Source organism: Hippocampus bargibanti, linkage group LG11 (genome assembly GCF_051943395.1).
Source record: "Hippocampus bargibanti isolate YZ-2025 linkage group LG11, ASM5194339v1, whole genome shotgun sequence".
NCBI lineage: Eukaryota > Metazoa > Chordata > Actinopteri > Syngnathiformes > Syngnathidae > Hippocampus > Hippocampus bargibanti.
Window position 1 is genome coordinate 9656036 of NC_142744.1, and position 23965 is coordinate 9680000.

The following is a 23965-nucleotide window of genomic DNA, read 5'->3' on the forward strand; positions in this document are numbered from 1 at the left end:
GGGATGTAAAGAGTGAAGCTTTCAACGTTATTAGCTGCCAGTTTGTTTTTTTTTACTCGGAAATGAAAGGCGTGAGACTTTGAGACCTCCTCCCTGGTGACCTTCAAAATACAAGCCGATATTTGATTATTATATTGGCTTTCCACACACGTTTGGCTCGCATCTCGTCATGCAACACCAACGCTAACCTTTCCAAAACTTTTTTTTTTTAAATTGCAACATGAGAAATAACTTTTTTTTGTATGCATTTGAAGTGACATTTTAAAGTGAAACTTTTAATGAATTCCACACAAGACGAAATGGGCCTCCGTCATTGGGTGTGCGGATTTAAATTCCTGTTATGGTACTTTTCCTCAAAGTCTTAACATCCCTCTTCTGAACAGTTTTGTGGCATGAATCCGATGTTTGTTATTTTGACTCCATTTCTGGAGATGGGTATTCGCATTTTTTTTGGGGGGGGTGTTTTAGAAGCTAGAAAACGTTTTTCTGGTGTCAGTTAGGAAACAAAAATGGTGGTGGTTATCCTTTAAATGCCTAGCATGAATATTCACTTCCAGACATGCGCAAAATGTGTCTACTCCAGTGCCAGGGTTTTTTAAATTGTCACTCGAATTCCAGGACCAACAGAATATTGAGTTTTAGGACTACATACAGGCAAACATACAATACAGTGTTAGAAACCTTAGACTCTCTTCTTTCATCACAACAAATCGTTAATTCCTAAATTATATGGGTCTGAAGTTATCTGAGTTTGAAATGGGGACGGCTGTACAAAAGGCAAATGCAATATATATATATATATATATATATATATATATATATATATATATATATATATATATATATATATATATATATATATATATATATATATGGCTCTTTAGCAATAGCTGAAGCTGGAATAAAGTGCTAACGTGGAAAAAAGGGATATACTGCCCCCTTGTGAAAAAGAGAAAAAAAAACATTGCCAGAGGCCATGGCCAGCGTTTTATCGGCACCCAAGCATGGAAAAAATAAACCGAACAAATTGAAGAATGCCGCTCTAAGTCATACTTTCAATTCCCGGATAAATTCGTGAATGGCAGTGAATGAGTTAAAAGTCTTCTGAGTAAGTTTTGATTTCTGATCTACCATCTTATCCAAGGATTAATAATAATCATAATTACATTACATTTTAAGCGCCTGTCAAAGCTCTCAAGGACACTTTACAGTCACAGACAAGCATAGGTACTATAATAAATAAAATACAATCACAAATAGAATGCAATAAATAAAATACAATTATAAATACAGTAAAGTCTCGTTATATCGATATCGGATATATCGATAGTCCCGGTTATATCGATACTATTTCTATGCAAGCACGGAGAAAATTACATGCAAACAGGGTCGGATATATCGATAGTCCCGGTTATATCGATATTTTTTCGGACTCCCTTGAATATCGATATAACGAGACTTTACTGTATAGGTGATTTTCTGTCCATTCAAATGAATATGCAGGTCAGTGTACAACATTATCTCAAGGTTGCATTGATTTCCAATATGGGGACTTTGACTAAGTTTGAATTTGGGACAGATTGGGTGGCCACAGAGTTTGGATATTTTTTTTTTAGACAAAAGACGATGTTGACATTTTTACCCAAAGGCTGCCTTCTTGCCGATTCATTGCTCAGATTATTGCATGATAAAGATGGCGGGTAGAGAATTTCACAACCCCCTACTATACTCAACACTCGAAATGCAGTTAAATCAATCTAAGACGACTGAGGAAATTCATTCACCTTAAAAGGTAACACCCCTCCTGTCGCCATAGCAACAGCTCAAGTGCGGACAATGGAAGCATTGAGGCACACAGAAGTGGTGTCCTTCATGGCCTTTATTGAAGGAGGGTGGGGAAAATCAGACATCTATAAGGGAAGACTGAACGTTTTATACATTTAATCACAGACATTTCACAACACAAGAGTTCGGAATGATGCCTTGCTTCATCTTGTGAGTCATTAAATAGAGAACATATAAGAACGTACATACGCACGAGCACACAAGGACAATTCAGCTTCGAGCCGCCACAGCCGGAGCCTGTTGCTGGTCGCCGGACTGCAGCTGCCTGCCGAGGTACTCCCTGAGAGACACAAGCCATCCAATTAGCAACCAGCATCAACATTGTCGATGAATTTCGTTTGCATGACGTGCCAGCACACACACACACACACACACACACACACACACACACACACACACACACACACACACACACACACACACACACACACACACACATATATATATATATATATATATATATATATATATATATATATATATATATATATATATATATATATATATATATATCATCTCATCTCATTTTCCGTACCGCTTATTCCTCATTAGGGTGGCGGGGGTTGCTGAAGCCCACTCCTGTACGACTGAGAGCCGACACAGACGCATTAAACATGATTTCTATTTCTCTTGTTTACCGATACATATCAATAATGGGGACCTATCAGAGCATTAGGGGTATAGGGCCAGAGTTACCAGCACAACTTTAGTTTGCTGACGAAGCTCTTCGGATGAATGTCATGGAGCCACTCATTCAAATTTTACTCACTATATATAAGAAGAGAACAAAAGGGAGTCAGCTCTCAAAAATTGCATAAACTTTGACACCTGTCAGCGAACTGGAATATATATATATATATATATATATATATATATATATATATATATATATATATATATATATATATATATATATATATATATATATATATATCCCTATCAGAGCATTAGGGATATATATAGGGCCAGAGTTACCACCACAACTTGTAGTTCGCTGACAAAGCTCTTTGTATGAGGAGCGAAATGTCCAACACCTTCAAACACGTACAGATGACGGCTTTTCCTCGATGGACAAGTCCTGTACGACTTAGAGCCTACACAGACATATTAACATTATTCCTATTTCTGTTATTTAACAATAAATACAATTCTGGACATTCTAAGTTTGCCATTGTTCATTTTAGAAATGCATCCTAGCTATTTGAACGTATCCGCCAGTCACCAGGTGTCGAACTTTATGCAATTTTTGACTCACTTTTAGTCTGTTCTTATATAGCGAGTAACATTTGCATGAGTGGCTCCACGACATTCACCTCGCCGCCACGAGAAATATCAAATGTCTCAAGCGACCCTCAAGAAAGCCGAGGTTGGGGTAATGTCTCTGCTCTGGATGATCTGGCATTTATTGGCCTCTATCCAACCCCTCATTATGGTTCGGATACTTCCTGAGACATAGGGAGAGGAAATGGGGACTGGCCCCCCACCGTGCGTGAAAGAACTTTTGCAAATGACAAGTCCGGTTTGTATGTTCCCCCCGACACTGTACGGGTTTTCAATGGCATGCAGCGAAACTGAAAAATTACTTCAACAATGAGCGGTCATTTTTTTTAAATAAACCCCAAAGGAAGCTCTGATGTTCTCATAGGATTTTCTTGACAAACAAGGGGAATCATATTGTCGCCGCAGCTGTTTATTTTTTGTGTCTCTCCAATTCATTCATTCATTCATTCATTCATTCATTCATTCATTCATTCATGTATTTATTTATTTATTTATTCATTCATTCATTCGTTCATGTATTCATGTATTTGTGTATTTAATTATTCATGTATTAATGTATTTATTAATTAATTCATTCATTCATTCGTCCATGTTATTCATGTAGTTGTGTATTTAATTATTCATTCATGTATTAATGTATGTATTAATTCATTCATTCATCCATGTATTCATGAAATTGTGCATTCATTTATTCATGTATTTATTTAGGTATATATTTATTTACCGTATTCGTTTCTTCATGTATTTGTTTATTTATTTATTCGTTCGTGTTTATTATGTTGTCAAAGTCATTAAAAGTGCCTTGGACGCTGGGTCCGAGAGGACAGTAATTTCATCTGTAATCATGTAATCTATCAATCGGGGAGGGAGAATTTTTTGATTGACTTTTTCAGACCTAGTGTGTTCCAATGACTTCAGGGGTACAAGAGTCTCAAAAAAAAAAAAAAAACAAGAACTAACATGAAGGAAACCAAGTTACAATGGCATTCCTTATTTCTCCAAAAGACGTCACCCAGAGCAAATAAATGCATCTCTCTCTGGGACTTTGGAAAGAAGATCTTCAGGGACACAGATACATATTGCCACAACCGACGCCTAAGTCCTGAATCTCAAAACAAAGCAATCCTCCAGAAAGAAGAGGCAGCTTAAGTCCTTGAAATCTTCGATCGGCTTGCCGATCGACTTTGCACGGTGAGAGGCGACGCCACTCTGTGCCTGATAAAGCAAATAAAGTGAAGAGCCCATCCATTTTTTTTGCCTGTTCAAAGATTGGAGGACCAGCTACAAATTTCAATGTAGAATCTTCTACTCAGGACACAGTGAGGTGACAATAATTGTAGCTGGCAGTGATTAACTCATTCACTGCCATCCCCGAATGTATTCAGGAATTGAAAAGCATGACGTGGAGTGTCATTCCTGAATTTTTTCGGGTTTTGTTTTTTCTTGCGAGGGGGTGCGTTTGAAGCTTCGGTCAGGCCACTGGCAATGTTTTTCCCTTCCAGCATTTGCCTTTTGTACAGCCGCCCTCTTTTCAAGCTCATATAACTCCAGACCCATCTTATTTAGGAAATAACCTTTTTTTCTGATGAAAGAAGAGAATCTAAGGTTTCTTACATTGCAGTGAATGTTTATGTACTCCTAAAACTCAATATACTGTGAGTCCTGAAATTGGAGTGACAATGACAAAAACCCTGGACAAATTTTTGCACATGGTCTGGCAGTGAATGAGTTAAAAAAGTGTCTCAAAAATCACATTAAAAACAGTTAGAAAAATAAGGCACGTTGGAAAAAAAAAAAAAAGAGTAGAGCTGCGTGATTAAAAAAAACATTCCACTGTATGACACAAGTGTCATACGGCAAGTGACACAAGTGTTTCGGAATTTGAAAAAAGAAATCTCTTTATTTATCATTTTGCAAGTGACTGCAAACGATCTGACCTTGGACCAAGACCATGTTTTCCTTTGTGCAGACAAATAAACGAAGGGATGAGCTTCGGTGGTCCACCGGTAAGACGTTGAAACGCAAAGCAAAGCAGCGGCAGCAGCGGCGGCTCATTTCCGTTGCGGTGGGGGGGGGGGGGGGGGGTAACTTTATTTTTATGGGCAACGGCGGAGGTCTGGATATCAAAAGGCTATTTTAAACCTCGGTATTCGTTCCATTTTTCAAGGTGGCGGCCATTATCATGACAAACCGGTGAAAGGAATGATCACATTAATTGTGTAACGTGTACATCGTGCCCACCGACTTTTACCGTGAATAGTTTTGAGTCATTGCGTTCATTTTTAAATCAGAAGGATGGAATGATTTAATGAAATAGAATAACTGCACAATGGTCCGATATAGACAATGATCAGCAATAAAAAAAGATCTGCAAAAGCCACAAAACTTAATCATGACATAGCAAAGGTATGAGCTGGGATTTATCAGTCTTCTGCTGTCAAGAAGGCGCAAATCCGGAATAGATCGACTGACGTCAGTAAACCCCGAATGGCTGTCAGTGTGTTATTGTACATACCAGTTATGGACCATGAGCTTCTGCACAGCCAGCAGGGCGTTGTAGCGCACAAGCTGGTCCTCATGGTGCATGTGATTCATCACTAGCTGCTTCCCACCCAGCTGCTCAATCACCCTGAAAGGCAAGAGAGGGGGAAAAAAAGGTGAGGCCACTAGACGGGAAGGAAGGCTAAAGTCAACAACGTCTTACCGTTTGCCGCGTGGGTAGTGCCGCACGTACTCGCCCACGTCGTGGGCCGCCACCGCTATGACTTGAGGATCATCGGATACTTCCAGGAGCCTGGTTAAGATCCTGTATGGGGAGAAAAACCAGCACTGGGGTTCAATTTTCTCCCGCAGACAAATGTGACAGACACGTTGTCAAACCGCGCCGATACGTTGCTGTGCTTTATACCACAGGGCAATATTAAAATGATACTTGGTCAAAACTCATCTCCACAAAACACGGGAGATTTGCTTGCACGTACCAAGTGAGAGGTCATTAAATTTTAGTCAGAATCTGGATAAAGAGTCGAGTAGTACAAAATATTGTTTCTTCCACTCCATGAAGCAGGAAGTGGCCTGCCAACTATACTGTACGCAGAATTATGAAGCAATTAAGTATTTTGACCACATCATCCATTTTATGCATGTTTTCCTTCTCCAAGCTGTCGAGGCTTGAAAGTCTACTACCAATTAATAATAGACATATATACCAAATAGATAATACTAGTGGGCCTCAATCGGCAGTAAATATGCACCTAAAAGCTGGCAACCACTCATTTGACGACAATGAGGTTAAAATCTTAGCGAAAGAACATAGATGGTTTGAAAGGGGAGTAAAAGAAGGGATTTTCCTAAAATAACTAAATCCTTCATTAAACCGGTTTGGTAGGGTGAGGTTCAATTTGGATCGATCATACAATAGCCTGCTTGGTAACATAGGATTAGTAATACTGATGAGGTGATACCTGTCGAAGTGGGGCAATCAGGCCAGTTGTTAGTCAGAACAATAGGAACTATCAGTGGGGCTGCAGGGAGTAGTACTCTGCTTCCCCCAACCTGAGAGCAGGGACCTATCATAGCAGAGTCCGGCACCGCCATGTCTGGACAGTAGGGATATATATATAGGGCCTTAACTACCAGTAAGACTTTAGTTTGCTGACAAAGTTTCTTGGATAAGAAGCGAAACATCCGACACTTTCAAAGAAGTACAGATGACGGCTGAAGAAACCTTTTCATCGATGGACCACTCCTGTACGACTGAGAGCTTACACAGACGTACTACCAATTAAGTATACGAAATGATGTAATGAGAAGGTCGAATGAAACCAACACCCTATATCAGGTGTGCATATTTATTAGGCAACTTCCTTTCCTTTGGCAAAATGGGTCAGAATGGACTCTAAAAAGTCCGTCAAATGTCTTAAAATTGTGAGATGTCCTGCAGAGGGATGCAGCAGCCTTCAAAATGCCAAGCTTTTGAGGCGGGATAACACAATCAATCAATCCTTGGAAAAATATGGCGCAGAGTAACTTCCCAAGAATTTAGGAAAATCAAGAGAGAAACTGCCAAGATGCCATTTGCCACCAGTTCTGCCATATTTTAGTATCAAAAAGTACAAGGTGTGCAATACTCAGGAACTTGGCTAAGGTAAGGAAGGCTGGAAAAACGACCACCGCTGAATAAGAGACACAAAATAAAATGGCAAGAAATATCACAAGATTTTATCTATATCTATATCTATCTAGCTAGCTGCCTAGCTAGCTATCTATTTGCTATCTATTATCTGGCTAGCTAGTTAGCTATTAGCTATATAGCTAGCTAGCTAATATTAGCTAGCTAGATAGATAGCTATTATTAGCGAGCTAGCTTTCTATATATTTGAGTTACTTCCAGGTTGAGTGAACACTGGTGCGTGTGGCTACCGCTGCTCACCCACAGTAAAACTTATCCAGTGACAGTAAAATGACCTTGAGAGTTTTGAAAGGCGCTTATAAATAACATGTATTATTATTATTATTATGGACTGAAGAAATTAGAGTGAGTCTTGATTTTCAGGTTAAGGATGGAGTCAAAAGGCGCTTATAAATACAGTGTAAATACAAAAAACTCCCAGTCCTACTACCAGTTAATGGAAGACACCTGCTTTAAGCGGTGGTACAAGTAGTCGTCATCTTTCAAGAAAACATGATTTTCATGCAGGAAAATGCTCCATCACATGACTCAAAATATCCCACAGCGTGGCTGGCCAGTAAGGGTCGAAAATGTGAAATAAGAATGGGGTGGCCCCATTGTTCACCTGATCTGAACCCCATAGAGAACCTACGATACCCGATGAAATGTGAGAATGATCTACAAGGAGGGAATACAGTACATGTCTATGACCAGTGTCTGGGAGGCTCTGGTTGCTGCGGCACGCAATGATGATGCTGAACAGATCACAAAGCTGACAGAATTCATGGATGATGAGGCTTTTGAGTGTCCTTGTGAAGAAAGGTGGCTATATCGGTCACTGATTTGTTTTTGAATGTTTATTTGTAAATTTGGAGTTATTATATTGGTTTTCATGGCAAAAATAAATACGTGAGATGGGTATATATTTGTTTTTTATTTGCCTAGTCATAGTTACCGACACACATATATCCTGCTAAGATAGCCAAAACTAAAAAAGCCCAACTCCAACTTCCAAAAATATTCATTTTTGATATTTATCAGTCTTTTGAGTTGATTGAGAATATAGTATTTATTCAATAATACAATTACTCCTCAAAAATACAACTTGCCTAATAATTCCGCACACAGTGTCAAAAAAAGGTCTTTGAACATACCGTACACAAACGGGGCAACTATTTCTTTCGAACATGCACAGAAATAAAAGCAAACAATGTCAGCTGGAATGGGCTCCAGATCATCTGCAAGAGCCGCAGAGAAGAAGCACTGCAGCAAATGGATGCATGAGAAGGCATAGCACTCTACGGCTAATTGTTGATGAGGGGCTATTTTCAGAAATTGGCTCTCTTGTGTTTCAAACAGTCGCAGGTAAGGGGGTGGGAGAAAAAATACAAAAAGGTTCAGGGGGTGCATTCGGTCTTACTTGAGCAGCTCATAATTCTTCTCATTGAGGCGAACGGCATTCTCCCGCCAGAACTTTTCAGACTTGTGCACCGGGCTCCATTCCAGGCGGCCCGATTTGAGTTCGGAGCTGTATTCGTCAAACGAGCTGTTATTGGCATAAATATGCAAATATTTTAACATTACGAAAGGAGAGATCATGCAACGACGATTTGCAACGAAATTGAACATTTCACATTGGCAGGATATCGGGTAAAAACGAGTCAACGGGGCACCTGAGATCCTGCACGCTTTCCCCGAGTCTCTCCAGCAGAAACTTGATGTCCTCGGTGATGTCCTCATCATCGTACTTTTGCTGCTCGAGGTTCTCCAGTTGCTTCAGGACTTTACACTGGATCATAGCTAGTGCGTACTCCTGGCGGGTCTCCCTCTCCGATGACTTCTCCAGGACATTCTGTCCGTGGACAAAAAAAAAAACAAACTCAGGAATTAATCGGTACACCGGACATCGATACCATTATGTGTGAGATAGTAGCAATTTACACATGGAAGCATATACAAAGCAGCTACATATTTACCATATTTTCCGGACTATATAGTGCGCACCACATTATAAGGCGCACCTTCAATGAATGACATATTTCAAAACATTTTCCATATATAAGGCACACAGGATTATAAGGTGCATGGTCAGTTTTTGAAAAAATGTAAAGCTTTTAGGTGCGCCTTAGGGTGCGGAAAATACACTACAATAAATACACAAATACCCACATGTGTATAGACGGCCGTTAGCTTTTTTTCCAAGTTAGCAAAACCGCTATCATAGCAAGGATGACAGGAATAAAAGTCAATGAGTGATCATGCCGCAATTAAATTATTATAAAAAATATATAATAAAAAAAATATACATATATACACAGAAATAAATAACCAAATAATTTACAAATGATTCTTTTCTTACAGACAGTGGCTTTTTTAGGTGTTCAATTAACTCATATGTGTCGGAAAAAAGAGCACAAGAAGGAGTGTGAGAAGGAGACAGCAACAATATAAATAAGAGCAATAAAAGAACCAGCACAACAGGAACACCATAAATAAGCCATTACAGACCACTGCAAAAGAGAGAATCACATCATGGACTGGGAGAAGGCCAGAGTCATCCGCACCGAAGAAAACAAACATAAGCGCTGGATCAGGGAGGCCATTGAAATCTGGAAGCGAGAACCAAGGAACATCAACAGGGATGAGGGAGCTTACATGCTCTCTACCACCTGGTGCAGTATCCCGGAGGGACGAGCGGACAGCGGGGGGCGTGGCTTGCCTTTCAGATCTGACAGGTAGGTCATGCACTTATAGCAGAGGTCGGGAACCTATGGCTCGCGAGCCATATATGGCTCTTTTGATGATTGCATATGGCTCGCCGATAAAGCTAAATACATATTCTCGTTTTTTTCCGCCGTTGATTTCCCGTTGGGGCAGCAGTTGGCGGAAAGCGCAATTTTGATTGGATGACACTGGTCGTCAGTCGAAACAGGTAAACGCCCCTTTAAATGAGCCCCACGAGTGCACTTCAGTTTGAATGCACCGGAGCATTAGCCTTTGAGGAGAGAAAATGTTCTGATTCTAATTTCCAATGAAACAACACCATCGATGAAACAGTCGAATGTAAGTGACATTTTAACAAGCCCCATGTTAACGTTGGCATCAACATACTTCTGGGAGAAGTATGTTGCTTCCACACTTAGGCTATCTAGCAGTAACTTCGCCTCTGAACCGGCAAGTTGAATTTCATTCCGATCGCTTTCCTGGATTTTTACTAATCACGAGGAACGGAAAACCATTCATGTTAACGGTGAGTACTATCACAAAGTTATTTTAAATAATACATCGTGATATTTTGTTGAAAAGTGGCTGCGCGTGTTTGCATGTGTGTGCGTGTGCGCGCACGCGCGCGTTTGTATGGGCGCGTGCGCACGGCCGTGTGTGTGTGTGTGCACGCGCATGCGCGTGGCTCTCGCTGAAGAACATTTCTAAATATTTTACTTTTATGGCTCTCTTCGTCAAAAAGGTTCCCGACCCCTGCCTTATAGAAACATCAGCTGAAAAAGGCGCGTCACAACAACATCCGTGACACTCTGACGAAGGTGGAAGTACACGCCGAAATATGTCAGGTACTTGAACACCTAAAAAAGCCACTGTCTGTCAGAAAATAATCTGATGTAAATTAGATAACAAGTAGACAGTATGAACTTAACACAAGGAAAAATAAATAAATGAATAAATAAATAAATACAAACATAAATACTCAAATCAAATAAGTAAATAAATACATACACAAATACATGAATAAATAAATAAACGTTAACTATGTTGTGACTGTAAAGTGCATATGTATCTACCAGTGTTTGAAATAGCATCTGCCTGGTGGCCCAGGGAATACAACTTTTACGTTGGGCGTACAAATTCCAAAATGTCAAAATGAACTTTTTTAAGGAAAAAAGAGCAACTTTTTTTTCAAATCAACCATTTGTTTTTTGAATAAAGCAAAAGCTACAAGCAAACTGCCACAAGTCACCTGAACTCCTCTTTCTAAGCTGCTTTTTAAAACTCTCAAGTACACTTTTCAGTCAGGGTATAGTCCGAAGCAGGCTTCTGACTGGCTGCCGGTTCCGAGTATGCAAATTGACAAATGAACGTTCGTTTGTCAATTTGCATACTCGGAACCGGCAGCCAGTCAGAAGCCTGCTTCGGACTATACCCTGACTGAAAAGTGTACTTGAGAGTTTTGAAACCCGCATAGAAAGAGTAGTCCACGTAGCTTTGAGCAGACAACGAAACACAAGCATTGCATTATGTAGCATGACGAAAAACAACACCTGGAGTACACCTTTGGTAGAGGAATTGGATTGGATTTGCCTTTATTAGTCTCGCAGTGTAGAAATTTACATTTCACAGCAGCAAAGTTATGAAAGGAATGAATTGAATGGGATCAAACTGGATCTTTTTTACTGACTGAATATGATGCAAGAGAGTGGAATCAAGGCGGTGAGCAAACAGCAGGACAGTTTTTTTTGTCTGGACATGATGAGGAAGGACCTTGCGGTCTCATCCACTAATGAGGACATTTGGGAGAATCAGCGATACACGCAGAGGAGCATGTGGATGGGAAGAATTCAGAGTGCCCGTCGGTGTCTTCCCGCTGCCCCCCCCCCCCCCCCCCCCCAAAAAAAAAAAAAAAAATTTTTCTTGTAAGGGACAAACACAATGAGCCATCCTTCTGTTCACAACACACTGAGAAAAACATCTGCTCGGTCTCCATTTGCCGCCTGCCTTCGCTTTTAATGACCCGCCGCATGTCAGTCATAATGCAAACATCCCTCTGCGTCTCCCCCGCGGACGCACATCGCTGAAAAGGGGAAATCGAAAGTCACGATGGAAGCGCCACCGCTGTCGCCGAATGTTCACATCCAGTCATCAAAACGCGCTTCGGCGCAGTCACGTAATCACACGCTATTCATCCCACGGGCTTTTGTGCCCCGCGTGATACGGTCGTCCGGACAAAGCTCGCAAATAAGTGCATATTTTGTCATTCTGAAAATTCAAAACGCACGTCTTGCTTATTTACCCCGTGATTTGATTCAGTCAGTAATCAACAACGTGCAGCATCCTGATTTTTGAGCAGCTGGGTGATGCGGTGGACAGACATTAATGAGAATGAAAAATAAAATAAATTAAAAAAAGACAGAAATAATTGAAAATGATTTAGAAGCGAGCAAGGTGATGGAGATTTCTCAGGTGAGAATTATTTTTGTGGGAACGAGGCAGTACTGCCAATAAGGTGAAAGCAGAGAGGTGCTATTTTAAAACGCCCTTGTGTTGAAGAAACGTAGTCCGTTAAGCCCCCCCCCCCCCTTTTTTTTTTAACAGCAGCGACTAGGTGAAAGAAACGAGAACTAATTATTATCACAAAACATTCAGTATTTTAATCGAGGCGCATTATCTCGGTGCAAAAGCCTTGACTTGCGACCGGGACCGCGCATTTGACATGGCTTGTTCGGGGCTGCCATTTTGGTTAGCAATAGAGTTCAAATGCACCCAGTGTGTAGACTATAGCGGGATCTACAATTGGAAGTTTTTAGGTTGCTTTTCTCTATGGAAAAGGCTATTTTCATCATTTGAAGAAAGCGTGTAGGTCATGTGGAATTTTTGCCCGACAACTCTTCTCCAAAAAAGGCACTATGGTTGAAATGAATGGTTCTTTTATTATACAGTAAACATTTTTTTCCCCAAACTCATTTTGTCTTTTTGTTTTTGCATCTTACTGAAAACAGGATCACTGTCCTTTTTTAAAAAAATTGTGTCACGTATTTTCCAGTGTATAAGGCGCACCGGCGCATGTCCAATGAATGGTGTATTTTCAAACGTTTTCCATATATAAGGCGCACCTTCAATGAATGAAAAACGTCGGTTTCGAGCAGTCGTTGCGAGACCTGTTCTGGCTCAATATTAATTCAGATATAAGCCGCAGGATCATCTTTTAAAGAAAATGAAGGCTTTTGGGTGCGCCTTATACACCAGAAAATACAGTAGCCCTGTTTGAGATTATTTTTTGTCATGTTTTTGACATTCAAGGGAATGGATGAACATATAGTACAACATATTGCATGTGGAAAGTAAGTGATTACGCCATTGATTTCTATTTTTGTGTTGTTTAATGGTTGTGTTGGGGTAGTCAAACTGTTTGACAACTATATTTCGTTTTTTTTTTCTCAAAACTTTAGGGCAAAGGTGTCAAAGTCAAGGCTCAGGGGCCAAATCTGGCCGCCTACATCATTTTATTCGGCCCGTGAAAGCTAATCGAACTTGTGAAATCGCATGATGCTTGCTAAAGTCCAAACCAAAACTTCAAATTGTCTCATGTAAACCACAATAACAGTCATTATTTATTACTTCAAATTTGAAAACTAGTTACTCATACACTGCCATTCCCGAATTTGTTTGGGAATTGTTTTTTTCTTGCTGGTGCTGATAAAGCGCTGGTCAGACCTCTGGCAATGTTTTCCCCTTCCACGAGGGGGCAGCATTAGCCTTTTGTACAGCCGCCCCAATCTCAAACCCACCTTACTCCAGACCCATCTAACTTGGCAATTAACTCTTTTTTTCTGATGAAAGAAGAGAGTCTGATGTTTCTTACGCCAAATTTATGTAGTCCTAAAACTCTTTCTAAATTATGTGGGTCCTGGAATTTAAGTGACAATGACAAAAACCCTGGACACATTGTATGGCAGTGAATGAGTTACTTTGTTGCGCGCTCTATATGTAATATGTGGAGGGCATTAAATTTTATAATGGCTTCTCCAAATTCATAACGGCCCCCAAGAGGAAACCGTAACTACTATGTAGCCCGCAGCAAAAAATTACTTTGACACCCTTGCTTTGGGGGATTTTTGCTCGCCAAAAGCGAATCGTCGTGAAATACTTATCGCCCAAAGGGAGCGAAATCTAAAAGAGTAATTTCAGTTAAAAGTTCAAAAGTGTCGCATAATACTTGAGGTATATTTCCTCACACATTTTGGGAGATGAAAAGTTGTGGATTCCCACACATACCCGGAAAGCGGCGAGAATAATCCGGGTAACTTTCTCCTTGACAGATTCCTGGAGGATGTCGGAGAGTGCGGGCACCACGTTGTAGCGTCGCAGCTGCTCGCAAAGTTGCGGGCTAAAAGCCAGGAGCCACACGCAGAAGATCATCTGGTACTGAAGCTGGAAGCCGCACTTGTTGCTCAACACGCCCGTAATGCTGGAGGGAGACATCGAGAGAATGCGGGGGAGAGGGGGGGGGGGGGGATAAGCGACAAAAACAAATGTTGATGAGCCTTTTTTAAGGGTCAAAGTCTGCGGTGGTGCGGATCCATGCTGCCCGGGCCCATTACGCTTAATGACGCAGCAGGAACAAGATGTGCAGACGGGCCGCATGGACTCGGGATGCGGATGCAAATGAAACAGCGGGACCGCCGGCTATTTCCGTGGCAAAACTGAACTGGGATCAAGCTACGGAAACAACGTTCGGCATATTTGATGACTGGAGGTCGACAGATGAATCGATGCTTGGTTTGTGCTTTGACATGCGCTACTTGCTGGACCTTCTAAAAAAATGTGCTCGGTTTTGCCCACTCAAGCGAATTTGCCACAGTTGGACTAAAGTAAAGTGATAAAAACATTGAAAGCAATGTTTATTGTCCATCATCACCGTTTGTCAGAGATGTTCGGTCGGACACCCAAGTAATGTCAGAGATGTTCGGTCGGACATTGTGAACAAAGGCTCAAACACAGGAAGATTGTCTTTTACTGCCGGCAGGGGACGTAGCCATTCATGACCAACTTCTGCAGCCCAAACTACTGTAATTTCCGGACTATAAGCTGCGACTTTTGTCACAATTTTTCAACCCTGCGGTTTATGCAATGATGCGGCCAATTCATGCATTTTTTTCTGACGGCCACCCGCCATGGGACGCTCGAGCACGAAAGGTCAGAGTGAGACATGGCGAATTTATGTGCGGAGGAAGACGCAAGTTAATGTGACTACGGTAATTATGCGTGTGAATCCTGCATTTAAAGTCGCCCTCCGAGTTGAATGGGAGGTTTGGATAAACAGCGGCGAGAAATCGTTTACCAAAACTGGCTGTATGCGAAGACCAACTTTTGTCTGCTAACGTATCTCTTCCGCGTCTCAATGACTTGGTATGTTTTTGTACCAAGACCTGGCAGCGAGTGCTAATGGGTAGCTGCCTTGTCTCACTTGTACCTACCAGCATGTTTTGTTTTGTTTTTACCAGCTTTGTTCATGCCGTGTTACTACCGTAATGCATGTCGTGTTGCTACCGCGTAACAGGCACTGTTTTGAAACAAAAGTTAAGGTATATTATTAAAACTTTGAAAACTTTTTCTGTGTGCCGTCTTTCTTTACAAACATGCGGCTTATAGGCAGGTACGATTTATGTATGTACAAAATGGTTTGTCCTTTAAAGGACAACTGACACATTTTTTTTTTGGTTTCCTAACTTACATCAGAAAAACGTTTTATAGCATCTAAAATACCCAAAACACGCAGGCTGATATTTTTAGTCAAATGCAAAACACCAATAAAAATGAGAAAGTGTCCCAAAACCGCCACAAAATGAGCTCAGAAATGGCAAGATTCAGTCCCACCCCCTTGTTCGTAGCCAGGCTACACCGTCACAAGCTCGAGAATCAAAACAATGGCTTCAGAGAGTTCAGATTCGGCGAAGATGCTTTCTTGTTACTCATCCAGTTATGAATATGATTCAAATAGTTCTGAAGAGGAAAAAATAAATGTTTGCAATCGATTAAAGAAGTCCTTCCGTATCAATTCGAGCCATCTGGACTCCAATGTAGCGTCCCAGAAAATGCACAAGATGGCGCACAAGCTCCGTTGGCAATGGGCTGATTTGTCTGCTGGGAATTTGTGTCAACTTAACACCTACTTTATGCGTTTCACCGCAATTGGTAGTCTTGGTGCGACACACAATGATTCACCATTGCGTTATTTATGCAGTTTTCCTTCTAATTTCGGCATCAACGGTGTTTTCAGATGGAAAAAAATGCCCAAAATGCATTGGGTGTCGCTTTGTCAGTCAGGGGCGTTCTGAATGTGATGTCACGTCAGGCATCGTCATCAACTCGAAAACAAGACTTCATGAATATTCAGTGAGAATCTTAAAACGTAAAATATCGCTATATGCGGTGGAATCTTTGTAAAATGCGCTCAGTAGAAGTCATTTGAAGTGATTTTACAAATTATGGACGCAACTTGTCCGGAGGTGTCGGTTGTCCTTTAAAAATGTACTGGGTGAGGCTTATAATCAGGTGTGCCTTTTAGTTCGGAAATCATGGGATTTATTGAGAGTGTATGCAAATTTAAGTGATGGGTTAGTAAAACAAAGTGTTCTTGATTTGAATAGCACGCCCCTGGACGTCTCAAGGACCAACAACTATAAAACAACAGAACATAGACATTTTAATTTGTTGTCCTTTCCATAAACTGATGGATTTGTAACCTGGCTAATGACGTCTTCCTGTGAAGGACTTTACCAAATCGTAACTTAGTCAGATCTCCTACATGAAGATGAGAGTTTAACAGGCTGTGTCTGTTCACCTCAGATTGACCCCAGATTTTCTGTGCTTCCATTGTGGGCCTTCTAAGCATGACACGTTAAAATATGATAACTTCTATTCTGTCTATTCTCTATCACTGTTCCAGCTGTCAATCTTCAAGGAAATGTTTTCCTTTTGCATTTTACAGTGGTTTATTTCTTTTTACACTTTCATCAGCGTGAAAAATGTCCTAACATTAGCAGGAGGAAAAAAGGTTGCCAATAAAATCAAATAAAGGTTTTATGATGTTAATCTTCATCGCTCACCAGTTCACCCCGTCCGCCTCCACCCAGGCAAACCTGTACTCGTTGACCCTCAGCATCAGCTGAAGGCAGCCGGCCACACACTGGACATACTGAGAGCTCTGAAGAGAAGAGAACAAACAACAAATGTTTAACCGTCTGGCTCTACGTTGGGTGAATTGAAGAAAAGCTTTTTTGTTGTTAGAAAATCAATACAGGTTCAGAGACATCAAGTATTAGAGGGAAAAAAACAACACAGCGGAACTTCCATCAGGTAAAAATTAACTAACAATGCAGAGCGCCGATGCGTATGTGGAACTGTCGCGGCTTGAATTGAAGCGGATATACGTGGGACAGGAGATGTGAGACAATCTCTTTTCGTCAATGGCTACTACAGCTTTGTGTTTGCTTTCAACATTTAGCTTGTAGCAGACGTGCACATTTCACCATGATGTCCCTGATCCACTGGTGAAAATGACGCTTCGATGGTCTCCTCTTTCATAAAGAACTGTACAACAAAGAGGGTGCAGAAAAAGTGCTTAAAGGACAACCGACATCACTTTTTTGTTTTTTTAACTGACATCAGAAAAACGTTTTATAGCATCTAAAATACCCAAAACACGCAGTATGATATTTCTATTCAAATGCAAAACACCAATAAAAATGATTTAAAGTGTCCAAAATCTGCAAAAAATTGAGCTGCGAATTGGGCATTTTCAGAAAGTCCCGCCCCCAGTTCGTGACGTCACGCCAAGACGTCTTGCATTGCTTGTGAATCAAAACAATGGCTTCAGAATCGGAGAATATGCTTTCTTGTTACATATCCAGTTATGAATATGATTCAAATAGTTCTGAAGAGGAAAGCATACATGTTTGCAATCGATTAAAGAATTATATGTGCCATTTTGAGGCAACATGGGGGAAATTATCTCACCCAAAAAAAGAGGCACAAAATGGCGACCTCCAGTGGCCACCTCCGCTTCCACAGGCTGATAAATTCCTTATATGGAGCTTGGATGCCCTCTTCTGGCGGCTTTTGGGTGCAACACGGTTCTCAGACCAAACATGTACAGCAAAATACATTGACGTGATGGAAGGACTGCTACAATGCTACAACTTTTTTCAGTCAGGGGGCGGTCCTTTCGTGATGTCACGTACGGACTCGTCACCAACTCAAAAACAAGACTTTCTGAATATTCAGCGCGAGTCTTAAAACATAAAATATAGCTATATGCGGTGAAATCTTTGTAAAATACGCTCATTAGAAGTCATTTGAAGCCATTTTACAAATTATGGACACAACTTGTCCGGAGACGTCGGTTGTCCTTTAAGATTGAATGACTGTCATTGTCATATTATTTTGTTGTTGTTTTGAATTCAAGATGCCGCCGCAAGAGTGGCTGCCCTTACAGCATATCCTATATCTTATTATTCTACTTCTACCTTTCCTCTTCCCTCGATAACTTTGCTGCTGTGAAATGTAAATTTCCTCCCTGCGAGATTAATAAAGACTAATCTAATCCAATTAGAATGCTCATGTAACTCCATCCATTTTTTATTTGGCTTTTATGATTTCAGAAGTTCCGCTGTACAAAAAAAACAACTTCCACCACTGTCATCATGCAGTCTGTCAGTGTTCATCCTTAGCACATGCAGAGAGGAAGCGTGGACGGAAAGTCCCCATCACACCTTGAGCGAAAATCACATTGATAGAGATTAGGAGAGGAGAAAGAAGACGCGCCAGTTAATTGGGTGAATAAAAGCAAAAACCAGGAGATGAGACGGACAGAAAGATGGCGGAGTAGAGGCTGCGCAGCTGTAAAATATTGGTTAAGAGGCACATTCTGAGGTAAAGGGGGTGTTTTTTGCATAAAAATCAAGTGATGGATCCTGCTGCTGTCACGCAAAGTGCTACTACGATTTAAAACGTCTTTTTTTTACGGCATGCGGTGTTAAAAGCAACCAGCGACAGCAAACATCATGCAAGCGAAACGGAGAGACAAGCCCCTTTCACCCCCAACCAGGTTCCATAGACTAAGAATCAACACTTCTGCAATCTGGAATCACTGATGGAGAGAGCAAGATAAGGGTATGCAGAGGAGCTGAAAGTCCCGAGGCGTGAGGGAGAATTTTTTTAATGTGCCTCGCTCATACTCACTTCACTGGGGGAAATGGTTCCTGTTCCTGAGATCGTTTCCGGACCTGTACCGTGAAGGTTCTAAGAGATCGACAAAACAAACCAAAAAAAAAAGAAGGGATCGGTGGCACAGAGCCGAGCGCGCTGTTGAAAGCAGAACTGAGAAAGAAATTGAGCTGAAAATGGTCATCAACAGCCAATGCCGATCCGACTAAAATACGATTCCTATAAGGACAAAAGCTCTGACAGGAACAGGGATGCATCTGGGAAATTAAAAAAGGGGGCCAGTTGGAATTTTAAAATTGATGGTCCCGATTTAACTAGATTGCCCAAGGACACTAAACTGACTGAAATAAACCAGAATTCATTGGAGCATGATATTTCTAAATTGCAAATGAAAAAACATTATTTGAGTAAAATCTATTGTTCTAAAACATGTATATTCACTTTAATTCACGTCAAAGAATTTCTTCAAACATAAAATAAACAAACATTTTCAATTTTCTTTAGTTACTAACACGTCTGTGTGCGCTCTCATCCGTATAGGAGTGGTCCATCGATGAAAAGGTTACTTCAGCCGTGCAAAGAAATACAGATGACAGCTGAAGAAACCTTTTTATCGATTTCGTCCTTCACAATCAATCCTTTGTTATTTTGATATTCTAATCTATGGTCTTACAGAGAAGACAAACATAACAGACTGAGCACAATATTTCTTACCAGTGTCGACTTAAACACATTTTTTTTTTGCTTTGAAGATTTCCAATGTGCCTCAGCAGCTCTAAAATAATTGGGAGTGGAAAGATACATCGAACTAAATTTGAATTATTAACATCAGTTTGCTGCAACGAATTGTCACTATCCTCTGCAGACTTATTCGATTGTTTCTTAAAAAACGAGATAATGTTTGTTTCCTGCCTGTTTTTAATATCTACTAATATCTATTTTACTCCTCTTCTCACACTCCATTGAACGCAAGGCGGTTTTTGTACCTGTGAGCTCAGCTGGCTTTTGATCCAGTTGAAATAGTAGTTCAGGTCACTTCCTTCCATCAGGTCACGGCCCCACGCGGCCAACTTGGCGATGATCCTCGCCGCCTGGGTTGATCGCAGATCAAGATCATAGGTGAGAGAGGACAAATGTACAGTAGATTTAAAAAAAATCATGTTTAGTCAAGCATTTTTTTAACTCATTCGCTGCCATTCCCGAATTGATTCGGGAATTGAAAAGTGTGACGTGGATCGTAATTCCTGAATTTGTTAGTTTTTTTTTTGCTTGGGTGCCAACAAAGCACTGGTCAGACCTCTGGCAATGATTTTTTTTTCCCTTCCACCAGGTGGCATTTGCCTTTTGTCCATCTGTTGTTAAAGCACTACATAAAACCATAATGTATTTGTTTGTATTTTGCACAGCCACCCCCATTTCGAGCGACAATAACTCCAGGCTCATATAACTTAAGAATTAAATATTTTTTCTGATGAAAGAAGAGAGTCTAAGGTTTCGTACGCTGCGTTGAATGTTGATGTCGTCCTAAAACGCAATATTGGGTGGGTCCTGCAATTTAAGTGAAAATGACAAAAACCCTGGCACTGGAGTGGACACATTTTTGCACATCGTCTGGCACTGAATGAGTTAAAGAGGTAAAAATTACAGTGATACCTTGGCTTACGAACTTAATTGGTTTCCAGCCAGAGTGTGTAAGGTGAAAAGTGTGTGTCCCAAAAATTAATTTCCCATAGGAAACCTAAAAATGAGAATAATCCATTCCCAGGTCCACATAAAACATAATTTTCTACTTCCTAATTTTCTAAGCCTTAAAACTACATAAAATATACCTTATTTTATGTATAATAAATGTGCTATGATATTATAATTAAAGAAATAAACTGTACAGTATAATAAAGTCATTTTATTTACCTTTGTGATAGTCGTTGATGGCTTGATGGAATGGAGTGGCCGGTTTCATCAGCATTGCAGCAAGACGGAATATATGTGTGTGAATAAGAAGGATCCAAGTGCAAGAGTGATGCTACAGGGAGAAGAGATAAAGAAGGTGGAGGATTTTAAGTACTTGGGGTCAACTGTCCAGACTAATGGAGAGTGTGGAAAAGAGGTGAAGAAGCGTGTCCAGGCAAGCTGGAGCGGCTGGAGAAAAATGTCAGGTGTGATGTGTGATGGAAGGGTTTCACTTCTTCGGATGAAAGGAAAAGTGTATAAAACAGTGGTGAGACCAGCCATGATGTTTGGACTGGAGACAGTGCCACTGAAGAAAAGACAGGAAGTAGAGCTGGAGGTAGCAGAGCTGAAGATGTTGAGGTTTTCTTTGGGAGTGACCAGGTTGGATAGGATCAGGAATGAGTACATTAGAGGGACAACTCATATTAGAGGCTTTGGAGAGAAAGTCAGAGAGGCCAGACTGAGATGGTTTGGACATGTCCAGAGGAGAGAGAGTGACTATATCGGGAGAAGGATGCTGAGCCTTGAACTGCCAAGCAGGAGACCGAGAGGAAGACCGAAGAGGACGTTTATGGATGTGGTCAAAGAGGACATGAAGGTAGCTGGTGTGAGAGAAGAGGATGCACAAAACCGGGTTAGATGGAGGACATTGATTCGCTGTGGCGACCTCTGAAGGGAAAAGCCGAAAGGACAAGAATAATAATAATAAGAAGAAGAAGAATACTACTACTACTACTACAACTTATAATAATAATAATAATAATAATAATAATAATAATAATAATAATAATAATAATAAGAAGAAGAAGAAGAAGAAGAAGAAGAAGAAGAAGAAGAAGAAGAAGAAGAAGAAGAAGAAGAAGAATAGTACTACTACAACAACTAATAATAATAGTAATAATAATAATAATAACCTCCTCCTAGAAATTTACGTTAAGCAAAACAGGCTATGGTGTTGCAAATCCCAGTTTCAATAAATAAAGCGTGTGCGCAATTCTAATGACTGCATGCCATGGGCGTTTTATCTTAGCGCAGGCTGTGATCTCGTTGGGTGGTCCTCGGCCATTTCTAAAGGTTGCCAAGGTAACATCACATTAATTGCCTGTTTTTGACAAGAGGTTGTGTTTAGTGAGAAATTATTAATGGGCCGGATGATTAGGAAGGCTCGACGGTTTGATTCGGGCGGTGGTTAAAGGTTAATTTGCTGCAAATGGCTGATAAAGACGTTTCGGGCTAAGGCTGGCCGAGCAGGCACTCGTTATCGAAGATAAATGATGAACTCACCATGTGGACGGTGAAGAGGTCCTGGCGATTCAGCATGGGGAGGAAATAGGACCAGGCCGTGTTCTTTGTCTTCTTTGCATAGTCGAAGAAGATGCTGACCCTCTGATGATTCTCCTGCGGAGGATTCAAGATGTTAATCAGCGCCCATTCAATCTCATCTGTAGTTTATGTTGAGAAACATTTGGACAAACACGCCACTTCATTTGGATTTAGGTCACTGATATCTTTTTGATGCCTTGAATGATGATATTTCCATTTAGATGCGAAAACAATATATAGTCTAGCCCAGACATGGGCAAACTACGGCCCGCGGGCCACATACGGCCCGTTAGGCTTTTTAATCCGGCCCGCCGAACGTGCCCAAAGTATAGTAAAAACAGTGTCTGAAACTCATGACAAAAAGTTAGCAGACAACAGGGAAGGTAAGTAAAAAGTTGCCTGCCCCATTTTTCACAACTTACAAAACAATGAAACAACAAATCACATTAAAAACATTGTCACAAAAATAAAGCTTTTTTAAAATCAACAATGTACCTACGACAAATGCTACCTTGCTTAATTTACGGTAAATGTGCAGGGCCGTAAATTTTGCTGCAATAGTCGATTGTCATTGTGGAGCACAATGCAACGTTTGCATTGCTTCCTACGAACCACTAAGCCCCTTTCATAAGTCTCACGTACACTTTACAGTCACGGTTTAATGTAAATTTACGTTTTGTAGCGTCACATATGTTGTTAGCTTCTTTTGAATCTTTCTTCTGGGCTGAGGTTCTGTGCATCTATTTTGGAAAATGACATGCAATTGCACGACTTTATAACGCTTGCGAAAGTCCGGAAGAGAGAAGCAGGCTTCTGATTGGCTGCCGTGCCGAGTATGCAAATTTCAACTGCAGGTAGCCTATGTCTGTGTGCTCGGCGACGGTACACGTGTATTGTTTGCGCGTGAATGCGAGGGCGTCAGTCGAGAGTTTGTTGAGCGCGCAGTCAGGACAAACCATCTATGATTTGGCGGAATTTAACACAAGTAGGTATTATTGAGCTTGAATATTTCGTTATGTAATAATGTGTTTTGAATGTTGAAAGTGATTCCATTTTTCAATAAATATTGATTTCTTTAACTTTGCCCCTTCAATGAAAATTTATTAAAAACAGACGCAATCTTGATAAATCACAGTGCATATGTTATTTTAATCTATTTCCATTTCCTCCTCCAAGTATCTGCGAAATAGTATGTAAACGCCATATTCCTTGAGGCAAATTTATTAACTGATCAGGGATATTTTTCACATTTGAAAGACAGTTACTAAATTGGGTTGTAGTATTCTTACTGTGCTATGAGGTTTGTACACACTACATTTGAAGGACAACCGGCACCATTTTATTTGTTTCCCACTGACATCAGAAAAACGTTTTATAGCATCTAAAATACCCAAATCAGGCAGGCTGATATTTTTAGTTAAATGAAAAACACCAATA

The 23965-nt window shown here is 40.6% G+C and overlaps 1 protein-coding gene across 3 annotated transcripts in view; it reads right to left on the bottom strand.

The window, feature by feature from the left end:
- Positions 1–1861: 1861 nt before the first annotated feature.
- atp6v1h (ATPase H+ transporting V1 subunit H) overlaps positions 1862–23965 on the bottom strand; it is a 24839-nt gene continuing 2735 nt past the window's right edge. For 2 of the 3 annotated variants that reach the window (XM_089008117.1, XM_089008118.1), the window contains 10 exons: positions 22490–22603; positions 20242–20346; positions 19271–19330; positions 17137–17234; positions 14303–14495; positions 8971–9149; positions 8718–8843; positions 5831–5932; positions 5642–5755; positions 1862–2125 (listed from right to left, as the gene is read on the bottom strand). In XM_089008117.1, the coding sequence (XP_088864243.1) occupies positions 2056–2125; positions 5642–5755; positions 5831–5932; positions 8718–8843; positions 8971–9149; positions 14303–14495; positions 17137–17234; positions 19271–19330; positions 20242–20346; positions 22490–22603 (1161 nt within the window). In that variant the 3' untranslated portion in view covers positions 1862–2055. The remainder of the gene's footprint in view (positions 2126–5641; positions 5756–5830; positions 5933–8717; positions 8844–8970; positions 9150–14302; positions 14496–17136; positions 17235–19270; positions 19331–20241; positions 20347–22489; positions 22604–23965) is intronic. The other variant, XM_089008119.1, reaches the window with a different exon arrangement.